Genomic DNA, 11,656 nt, shown 5'->3' on the forward strand with positions numbered 1-11,656 from the left:
TGTCTCAAATTAATCCAAGAGGTTAAACTGAAGTCACTAAGAATGATGGTCTAGAGGCCCCCTGGGTCTCCCTGGATTCTGTCTCTGGTCCTGGTGAACCCCACTCTGGGGTTTAACATGGAAAATACTATTGCTGGCTGGTCCTCCTCAAAGGAGTGGTCCCTTCCTTCCTGTGGGATGGTAAGAAGGTGGGAGTAGGGGGTGCTTCCTGAGCCTGTAGGTAAGTGGGGTGCTTCCCTCCCCAGACCTAGGACCCAAGTCAGGTATAAAGTTCACTCATCTCACTCCCAGGAGGCCTTTTAAGATGAGAGCATCATCCAGCCCTTTAAGGGGTTCCTGTGTCATCTCAATCCCTGAGCTGTTATCACACTAGGATGGTCTTAGGTTAAAAGGCTCTACAAAGGTGGCCACAAGGAAACCCCTAGCAAGGGGCCAAGCAGACAGGACTCAGGTTCTCTAGCACAAGCTGTAGGAGGTAACAGACGAGACCTACCTGAGAGAACTGCTGTGAGCAATCCAACGATCCCAAGGAAGAGCCACATGACTGGTGCCGTCTCTGACTGCTACCCACGCCTGCCTGTAGGAAGCACCATCCTGGTTCGGGGAGGCAGTTGTGCCACCGATAGTTTGTCTCACCCGTGTTGCCCTTTCTCTTCTTGTTCTCAGCGCCCTCTGTGCTGCACACTATCTCTCCTACACACAGGCCCAGCCTGTGAGTATCTTACGCCTCTACCTTCTTCTTGTGGTTTTGGTCTCCAGGAAGCCAGGCTGTTGTTACAGGGGTGTTGTTACAGGGCTGTTGGGGTGGGGGAACCCGAGCTGCCTTTCATAAGCCCACCAACCAAAGTGAACCCTAAGAATCACAGAGGTCCATGTCCAATGAGCACATCCCTGAGGGTCTTCCAAGAAAGACAAAGAGGCTGTGCCTTCTTCCCTTGAGACAAAGGGACAGCTCATTCCCAGAGCTCTAGGAACTGGTGCTAGAAGACTGAATTAATGCCTCCCTGCTGCCCCTCCCACAGATTCCAGCTCTCACGGGGTATGTCAAGTGTGCCGTGTGTGGTGTGTGAGCATGTGTGTGGTATATATGCACTTGTATGTATGTGTGTGGTGTGTGTGTGCATGTGTGTATGGTGTGTGTGTGTGGTGTGTGTGTGCATGTGTGTATGGTGTGTGTGGTGTGTGTGTGTGTGTGTGTGTGTGTGTGTGTGTGTCTAAGCTTGAAGCTGATGTCAGGAGAAGTCTTCCTCAATTCAATTGTTCTCTATTTATTTATTGAGTTCAGGTCTCTCGGTGAATCAAGAGTTCCTGATTCCACCAGTTTAGCTGGCCAGCTTACCCTGGAGGTCCCCATCTCTGCCTCCCAAGTACTGGGATTACAGGAGGCTGTCATACCTGCCAGGCTTTTCTATAGGTTCTGAAAGTCTGAGCTCTGCTTCTCATGCATCTACGGCAAACTACTGAGTCACTTCCCCAGTCCAGGGGTGTACGTAGCATGGGCCTAAGCTTTTCCAAAGGAAACCCCAAATAATAGGGGATCTTAGAGCAGGACTCCCCCACCTCCATGTACCTCATCCCAAGTAGGAATTGCACAAAGGTGCTAAAGAATCTGGATCCCACCTTTGAGGACTGCTGGCTGTTTATGTCATAAGGGTGGGCAAGAGGGCAAGCAGGTTTTCAGCAGATGGCCTTGCAGGGAGGCTGATGGGGAAGGAAAAGATTCAGGGAGGAACAGGCTAGAGCGGGAAGGACCAGGCTGCCTAGGAGAGTTGAATTGTGCTAGGAAGTAGACTGTGTGCATTTAGCTCACCAATGAGCTCCCCTTGGATCACACAGTAGGTGTTAAATAAGTTTTGTTGAGAGAATTCAGGAATGGATACTTTGGCTCTCTAAGCAGAACTCTAGAGTCTATAAAGAGACGGTTCTTCATTCCAGCTGTTCCTCATACACACATTTTCTGGTTCTCCACTTCCTCCATTCTAGCTTGTTTTCATTTCTTAACTTGTGTAATGGAGAGGATTTCTCCCAGTAGTAGGAGTGTCCTACCAGCTGAGGGAATATTTGATGTGGCAAGTTGAGAAGCCATAGTGAATCAGGCCCTGCCCACAGTGAGACCCCGCCCACAGTGAGACCCCGCCCAGCTGAGAGGGGGCGTGGGGGTTAGGAATCGGTTCTGGCACCGGCTGAGGGCGCCCTCTAGTGAAGAGTGTCTGGGAGCACAAAGGGCCCGGAGCCTAGGCAATTTTGTCTGGCTTCCAGATTCCACTCCTCTCATCGCCAGAGACTTGGGCGTGTGCAATCTTGGAATCACTCCACCGGAAGAAAAGAGATAAAACAACTTCCTACAATTCACAAGAGTGGGACCCATGGACCCACATCACATGATAGAAGGAGAAAACTGACTTCTGCAAGTCTCCCTCTGACGTCTGACTTCTACACATTCACCCACACAGACACTTGCTAAAAAAAAAAAATGAGCGGATCCAAAAGAAAAGACAAAAGAAAAAATGGAATAAAAAGGAAAGGCCGGTTTCGGTGGCAGAGGGCAGTACAAGGGTAGGTGTTCCTGGTAGAGGAACTGGGTACTTCAAGGCAGGACAGCAGAAGGTGAGTCAGTATTGTGGCTGGAAGGACATGATATACTCCAAGCCACTCATGCTTTGTGGGCCTGAAGCTTAGAGCAGGAAGCAGAAACTGTGTCCGCTTGGATGCTCAAATCAGTGAGGTCATATTTATTTTTAATTCTTAGAACCAAAACCTTTGGCTCTCAATTTGCAAGGGACACCAGTGGCTCTCTGTACTTGAGGAATGCAGGCATTTTTCACTACCCACTGATCTTGGCCCAGTAAAATGACAAAGGGATGGGTGTCTAAGCAGAAGAAAGAGAAAGCCCACAGAATGAGCCCAACTCTGTGCCTGTGTCATGGCATGTGCCCACTCTCACTATATATATATGGTTAGTGAAGGTGGATTGTCATGTGGAATTTAACATCATCGTGGCTTCACAGAGACTAACACTGAAACCCAGTCATCCATCCTGTGCTTTAAATGTGTCTTTGCCCACTTATGGTTTTGTACTAACATTCATGGGTCATCTGGAACAGACTGGTTCATTGAATTAAGAATTATTTACCTCTTTCAAATATTAGTGTCGTTTATTGCACAATATGAGGAAATCAAAGTCATTATATCTCTGACCCCATCCAGGAATGTCAGTTGCTGGGAATCTGTCTATATCATGGTGGCAGAGTTCGCCAAAACTCAAAGTTTTTACTTAAAAGCTCCAGTTTCATCAGTAGCAACAACTGCCACCAGTTGTTTTCCTTGATGTGACAGGCTTGCTTGCTTTCTTTTCAAAACACTGGCTGACAGTCTCTTCAATCTGAACATTTATGGGTCTAAGTAAATTTAGCATTCTTTCCTTGGAGATTCGTGTGTGTGTGTGTGTGTGTGTGTGTGTGTGTGTGTGTGTAAGAGAGAGAAGGAGAGAGAGACAGGGACAGAGACAGAGAGAGAACACATGGGTACAGGTGCTCTTGAAGGCCTGAAGAAGGCTTTGGATGCTCTGAAGCTAACTGGAGTTACAGAAAGTTATGAGCTGCCTGCATGGATGCTGGGAACTGAATTCCAGTCTTTTGCAAGAGCAACAAGCACTTCTAACCCTCTCCAGCCCCCAAACATGGCATTCTTAAAAAAATAATAATAATAATCCAGCCAGTATAGCAGAAAAGTTCCAGAACAGAGTCAGGAGTTTGCCTAGATGCAGCCAAATGTGCACTGAACTGCTTAGTACCTCTGTGCTCACTGTTTTTATGTCAGCTCAATAGAAGCTACAGTCAACTGAGGGGAGAAAGCCTTGGCTGATAAATTGCCCCCATAAGATTAGGCTGTAGGCAAGCTTGTAGGCCATTTTCTTATTTAGTGAAGTAGGGAAACCCAGCCAATTATGGGTGGTGCCACTCCCTGGGCTGATGGTGCTGGGTTTTATTTTTTAAAAATGTAGGCTGATCAAGTCATAAGGAGCAAGCCAGTAAGCAGCATTCTTCCATGGCCTCTGCGCCCGATCCTGACACCAGGCTCCCACCTGTCTTGAGTTCCTGCTTTGGCTTCACCCAGTGGACTGTGATTTAGAATATAGGCGCCAACTAAACCCTTTCCTCCTCAAGTTGATTTTGGTCACAGTAGTAACCCTAACTATGACAATCTTCTCACTGTATTACACGTAATGTGTGTAAATATGTGTGCCCATGGCTTGTAATTATTGTGTGTGTGATGTGTGCGTGTGTGTGGTTGAGCATGTTTGCCTCCCCTCTTTCTCTATCTCCTTCTCCCGCCCACCCTCTGACTCTGTGTGTGTGTGTGTGTGTGTGTGTGTGTGTGTGTGTGTGTATGTATGTATGTCTAAGAAGTAAGGTCAATATGAGGTGTCTTCTTCAATCTCTCTCCACATGATTTTTCTAGACTGAAGGTCTCTCACTAAACCCAGAACTCACCAATTCTGCCAACCTGGCTGGCCAGCAAGCCCTGAGGATCCTGTCTCCACTTCCCCAGCTCTGGGAATAAGGCAGCATGGCTCCATACCCACTTTGTATGTGGTTTCTGAAGCCAACTCGGCTTCTCATGTTTGCATAGTGAGTATTTCACCCACATAGTCCTCTCCTGGGGTATGGCTTCCTAAAGGAACAATGCTATTTCCTTGAGGACATCAAGTAAACCCATCTGTCACCCGTTTTCTCACTCCATGTAGGAGTGTTTAATCCAACGGCTACAGGAATTTTTTTTTGAGATTGCCACATTTGTGACTCTGTGATAATCAAAGCCTTGGAGCCACAGCACAGTGAGCTCTGGGAAATTAGGGGCAATGTCACCACAAATGTACTTAGAAAATGCTTTGATTTTTATGACTATTTGTTTTTTGTCCTGTAACTATTTCACAGAACTGTTTCCAGGTTGAAACTTGTTATTTGGGATGACTTGAATCCATATTCCCTACCGTGGTCACTAAAATTCAGTTTAAGAATAAACTATCTTGGCCAGGTGTTGGTGGTGCACACCTTTAATGGTGGTGCACTCTGGAGGCAGAGGCAGGCAAATCTCTGAGTTTGAAGCCAGCCTAGTCTACAGAAGAATGAGTTCCAGAACAAACAGGGATACACAGAGAAACCCTGTCTCAAGAAACAGAAAGAGAGAGGGGAGAGAGGAGAGAGGAGAGAGGAGAGAGAGAGAGAGAGAGAGAGAGAGAGAGAGAGAGAGAGAGAGAGAGAGAATGAGCATCAAGTATGAGCATCTGAGTTTGGATCCCCAGAACCCACTGTAAATGTCAGGTGGGGGTGGCAGCCTGCTTGTAATTTCAGCTTTAGTTGGCAGACTCATAAGACCTCAGAGCAAACTAGCTGTTAAGAGGAGCCATATTGGTGAGCTCTGGGTTTGATTGAGAGACCCTGCCTCAGTGAATAAGAACCATGGAGAATGATTCCCAACATCAATCTTAAACCTCTACATGTATGAACATTACCCCTCAATATGTCCCCCTATATATGCCTACAAACATGCATAATACACACACAAAAGAAGAAAATGACAAATTACCTCTTATCCCCAGTGAGGACACAGCCATGTTTTGCATTAACAATCTGCATATGGAATCACCATTGCCTGTGCCAATGTCAATGGTTCCCTGTAACTTCCCATCTAGGCATTTAAACCTTAGGTCACAACTCCAATGGTGAGGCCACACCCAGTGGTACCCTAACCCTTCTGCAGCCATTCCCTAGGTCAGTGGTTCTCACCCTGTGGGTTATGACCCCTTTGGAGGCTGTCTCCTTAGACACAGATATTTACATTAAATTACAGTTGGAATTAGCAACAAAAATAATTTTATGGTTGGGGGGGTTACCATAACATGAAGAGCTATATTAAAGGGCCGTGGCATTAGGAAGGCTGAGAACTGATGGCCTAGGTTTCCATAACAAATGACCACAGACTTGATTTCAAACAGCAGAGATTTAAGGCATCATTCGGCAGATATTTATCTACTCCATCCATTTATTTACAGGAGAATGATTTTGCCTCCTGGAAAGTTGTACCTGGAGACATTTTCAATGATCACAGCAAACATCTGTGCAGTTAATGTCCCCCAGGATCCGCCCAGCTCCTGGAGCTGTTGGAAGGTAGTAGAAACTTTAAGAGGTGGAGCTTGTGGCAGACAGAGATTAATCTCACTGTCATTAGTTTGGATTTAGAATCACCTAGAAAACATACCTCTGGGCATGGCTATGAGGGTGTTTCCAGAAAGGTTTAATGGAGCAGGAAAGGCCTACTCTGAATGGGCGTCACTATTCCTTAGGCTAGTGTCTGGAACTGAGTAAACACACAGAAAAGGAGCTAAGCATCAAAGTTCATCCCCTCCGCTTTTTGACTGCAGACAGAAAGTAACCTGCTGTAACCAGCTGCACTTTCCTGCCACCTTGCCTCATCATGGTAGAGTGTAGACAGTACCCTCAAACCACAAACCAAAACAACCCACTCCTTAAGATGCTTTTGTCAGGTGTTTTGTCAACAGCAATAATACAAGAAACTGATACAAAGGTCTTCTGGTCATAAAGAGTACTCTTGACAGGGTTAGCTTAAATGTTTATGTGACACTGCCTAGAGCCCCTGGGAAGGGATTTTCGATTGACAGATTGCCTAGATTAGATTGCACTCTCCATATCTGTAGGAGACTGTCTTGATTGTGAATTGATGGAGCAGGGCCCAGCCCACTGTGGGTAGCACCATTCCCTGGGAAGGTGGTCCTGGGCTGTATGAGAAAAATACTTTTCTATTCTCTTCCATGACTTCTTTGTCTTTTTGCCTATATCCTGTCTTTCTTTGTCATCTAATGTTACCATTTCTTGATCTCTGCTCTTTTATGATATACTCTTACAGCTGTTACATATATACAAGTATGAATTATATAGGCTAAGATCCACATATGAGGGAGAACATGTGGTTTTTTTCTTCCTGGGTTAGGGTGATCTCAGTTAATATTATATTTTCTAAATCTACCCATTTTCCTGAAATTTTCATGACTTTTTTTTCTTTTGGAGCTAAATAACTTTGCATTTTATATGTACACCATTTTCATTATCCATTGGTCTGTTGATAGACACCTAGGTTGATTCCATTTTCTTGCCATCAGAAATAGAGCGTCAATAAACATGGGTGAGCAGATATATTTAATAAGTTATAGACATCTCTGTGTGCATGCCCAGGAGGGCAATAACGGGGTTATATGGTAATTCTTTTCATTTTCTGTCCACACTGGTCCCCACAATGGTTCCATTACTTTGCATTCTCACCAGCAGTAGGTAAGGTTTCTTTTCCCACCACAGCCTCTGCAACAATTTATTGACAGATAAATTCGTGTTGGCAGCCATTCTGACTGGGGTGAATGGTATTTCAAGGTGGTTTAATTTGTGTTTATCTGATGACTGGGAGTATAGAACACTTCCCAAAACAGTTATTGGCTATACATGTTTCTTCCTTTGAAAACTGTTTATTTCACTAGTTCACTTAATGATTAGAAGTTTTATCTTAGTATTTTGATTTCTGCAATTCTTTATAAATTCTGAGTATCAGTCCTTGAAGTGCAATTTATAGAGATTTTCTCCCATTCCTTGGGCTGTCTGTTTGCTCTGTTGCTGGTTCCTTTGCTGTGCAGAGACTTTTTAACTTCATGTGGTGGCGTCTGTTGGTACTTCAGGCTAGTTGCTGGGCTATTCAGAAAGTTCTTGCCTACCCCAATATCACAGAAATGCTTCCTATGTTTTGATCTAGAAGTGTGAGCATTTGGGAATTTAGATTAATATCTTTGATCCATTTCTGAGTTTTAAATAAGATGAAAGTTTTTAATCTAATTTCATTATTTTGTAGGTGAATATCAACTCTGTCATAATAATTTTTTGTTGATAAGTGCCATAAAAACGTAACTGATATCCAAAGTATAAAACCCTAACAGAAATTCCATAGCCTCAATGGTCATTCTAGCTGTACAGAAGCTCATTAAGATGTATTGTAAGACCCACCCCCTCCAAGGGAGGACTTCCCTCTAGCCTCAGGAATTCACAGCTACCCCAAAACTCACAAGACACTATTCTTGATGCAACAGCATGAGGTATATTTCGGGGTCAGTCGACTGAGGCCAAGACTCGTGACCCACACAGGAGCAGAGGAGTGTCGACCCAGTCGGCTGGGAGTAGAGGGCTTATAAAGGGCAGAACCACAAACCAAGGGGGGGGGCGTGAGGGGGTTACCAAGGAAACATAACATAAAAACAGTAGAAAGACTTAAAAGGTCCCAACCCAAATTTAGTCAGGGTCATGCGGAAAACATCTTATACACTTATCTTTTGTAAGGATGTAACCTCACCCAACCATTCATCTTGTGGTCAGCCAGTTCCTGGGACCACCCAGATGACTTGCATCTTTCTTTGTGGTCAGGAATGTGTCTTCCCGCTTTGGGCCTTCCCCACCGGCAGGTGGGTTCTCTTCCCTGAGGTCTAAGAAATGTTAATTAGTCACTCCCTTCCTCTCTTGAATGTTAATCCAGCAAGTGTCCTCTGACTCAGGGATAATGTACTCCTCCCAGAATGTATCCCAGGGCAGTGAAGGCCTGAAATCTTACATTTAGTTCCACTTCCTTGGGACTAGTGAACCTGCATTCTTTTGCTCAGGTCTATGGGTCATAAAAACTTTCTATATTTTTCATAAATTCCCTATATCTTTCAGTATAAAGCTTGAGATGAACTGTTCTAGTTTAATTTCTTGAACTGTGACAAAATACCACCTCCCCCACCCAAAAAAAGCTTAGGGAACAAAAACAGTTTTGGGGGCTCACAATTCCATGTTACAGTCTATCATAGCAGAGAGGTCACAGTGACAGGAGCTCAAAGCAAGTGTTCATACCATATCCACAGTCAAGAGCAGAGAAAAACAAATGGATTGAGGCTTGCTTGCTTAATTGATTGTATTCAGCTTGGTTTCTCTATTCTTGTGGAGTTCAGGACACCCTGCCTAGGGAAAGGCACCACCCACAATGAACTGGAATTCCTCACATTATTTAAATCACAAGATAATCCCCACAGAAATGCCTGCAGGCCAACCCTTTGTAGACTCTCCTTCATGGAGACTCTCTCCCCAGGTGATTCAAGTCCTGTCAAGTTGACACAGGTAATCACCACACTAATTGAGGTACAGATATTTATTTGCCCTCTATTACATGTCAGCCACAGGACTAGGTTATCTCATTTTAATGCTTACAAAGAATTCTAATGTAGGTATGGTTCTCCTGTAGTTTTCAGATAATAAAAAAAGGATCGATCGTAAAGGGTTCTGACTGTGCTTGTTTTCATGTTGGTCAACCTCCAGAATTTCTCTCTTGGAGAGGATGTGGTTACCATGTGCTGGGCATGTCCCTAGGTGCTGAGGCGCAGAAAAGAAAATGTAACCCCTGTTCCCCAAAGTCTCTAATCCCCTGGAGAAATAGACAGATGAACAGATAGCATGACATGAGTCATCATGGGTGCTCTGAGGGGTAACCCATCCTCCCTGGAGAAATTAGGGGAGACTTTTAATAAAAGGTGACTACTGGGTCAAATCCTGGGGGACCATAGTAATGAGTCATGGAAAGTTCTAGGCTTGAGGAACAGCATGGGTCAAAATACAGATGGATTGGAGCTGGAAGCTGGGTAGAGGGCAGAGTGAGCCAGGAAGTGTAGAAAGTGTAGATCTAGAGAGGAAGCTCTGGGTGGGCACAGGAGGGTTTCATCAAGGTTGAACAATGGAGTTCTGACTAGTCCAAACACTGGGGAGGAACATGAGGCTCAACTATCAGCTCTTGTTCCACTTGTTAGAGGTTCTCCTAGCGGTGGTGGGAAGGGAGTAAAACCAAGTCTCCTGTGGCAACAAAGTAAAGAACTGCGTTGTAACTTGGACCCCACCCCTTAAGAATGGGCGTGTTCATTCCCTTCCCTTCCCTTTATACCCCCAGGCACTCGGGAATCCTCATTGCACAGGCTGGTAAGAGTTGGATTCACAGGGGTACACCATTATGCCCAACACCATGGTTTTTTTTGTTGATTTTGATTTCTCTAAGCAGAAGAGAAAACATTCTCTTCCTGGATCCTGAAGATGGCTGGCATCAAGTGTGTGTTATCACTTTGTCTCCATCTTCTGGAACTGGCATTTATCACCTTTGCTCCCTCCATGGCTAATGAAGGAAGGAGTTGGGTCTTACGTGACCTGAGCTTCATTGCCACATATTGGTGTCAGAGGATCCTGAAACATCCTGCAAGAGAAGAGATGGGTTGTTGGGAGAACTGCCTTTTCTGTCCCCGACTCTGCCTCATTGCTTCTTTCTTTCTTTCTTTCTTTCTTTCTTTCTTTCTTTCTTTCTTTCCTTCCTTCCTTCCTTCCTTCCTTCCTTCCTTCCTTCCTTCCTTCCTTTCTTTTCTCTTGCTATGTAGGCCAAGTTGGCTCTGATCATATGGAGATCTACCTGCCTCTGCCTCCTGAATTCTGGGGTCGAAAGTATGTGCCTCCATTACTGACCTTGCCTCTGTCTATCTTAGTCAGACTATATTATTCCTCTCTACAGTGAATCTATGGATTCTTCTTCTCTGTCACAGCTGGGGGTTCCTCCCTGGTATAAAATGTTAAAAACTGGGATGAAAGGCTGGAGAGATGGCTCAAAAATGTAGAGTCCTGGCTGCTTAGCCAGAGAAAAGGTTTGGTTTGGTTCCTAGCACGCACATGATAGTTCACAACTGTCTGTCACTCTGTCTCCAGTAGATCTGATACCCTCTTCAGACCTCTGAGAGAACCAGGCACTCATGTGGTATACATACATACATACATACATACATGTAAAATATTCACACACATAAAATAAAAATAAATATATATTTAAAAATAAATAAACGAATAAAAAAACAGGTTTGGATTGTAGCTCAATTTGTAGAGTGGTGGCCTAGCATGCCCAAGGTCCAGCATTCAATGACCAGCACCACATATATTGGACATGGTGACACATACCTACAGTTCTAGTACTCTAGAGGTGGAGGTGGGAAGGTCAGAAGCTTGAGGTTATCCTTGGCTACATAGTGTGAGTTACAGACCAACCTGGCCTACATTGAGACCTTGCCTCAAAAACCAAGCAAACAGGGAGTTGAGAGTTAAGAGCACTGACTGATCTTCCAAAGGACCCAGTTAAATTCCTAGCACCCACATGACAGTTCACAACTGTCTGTAACTCCAGTTCCAGGGAATCTGGAACCCTCTCACAGACATACATGCAGGCAAAACACTAATACACATAAAATTAAAATTTTATATATATATATATATATATATATATATATATATATACATATGCATACAAAATAATAAAACAAAATTGCACACACAAGTTTAAAGCCCATGTGTTTGATGGTGACTCCGGTTTTTAGCAAAGCTGTTTATTTTAGCTTTTAGCTTTCTGACATTCTTCTTGCTGATGCTTAAGCCACTCTCATTCTCATTCATTCAGTCAATCAATACTTAATGAATGGCTGTCATTGCTAAGCACTGGGAAGTACTAGGAATGAATGGCAAGTGGTTCTCAAATGTTCCTGCACCAA

The 11,656-nt window shown here is 44.4% G+C and overlaps 1 protein-coding gene across 3 annotated transcripts in view; it reads right to left on the minus strand.

Moving 5' to 3' along the window:
* Positions 1–760, minus strand: part of Cd6 (CD6 molecule) — a 40,357-nt gene extending 39,597 nt beyond the window's left edge. Inside the window, exon 1 of one of the 3 annotated variants that reach the window (XM_076917330.1) lies at positions 494–760. In XM_076917330.1, coding sequence (XP_076773445.1) covers positions 494–542 — 49 coding nt within the window. In that variant the 5' untranslated portion in view covers positions 543–760. The remainder of the gene's footprint in view (positions 1–493) is intronic. The other 2 variants (XM_076917322.1, XM_076917333.1) reach the window with 2 other exon arrangements.
* Positions 761–11,656: the final 10,896 nt, after the last annotated feature.

The sequence above is a fragment of the Arvicanthis niloticus genome, chromosome 1, assembly GCF_011762505.2.
Source record: "Arvicanthis niloticus isolate mArvNil1 chromosome 1, mArvNil1.pat.X, whole genome shotgun sequence".
Classification (NCBI taxonomy): Eukaryota; Metazoa; Chordata; class Mammalia; order Rodentia; family Muridae; genus Arvicanthis; species Arvicanthis niloticus.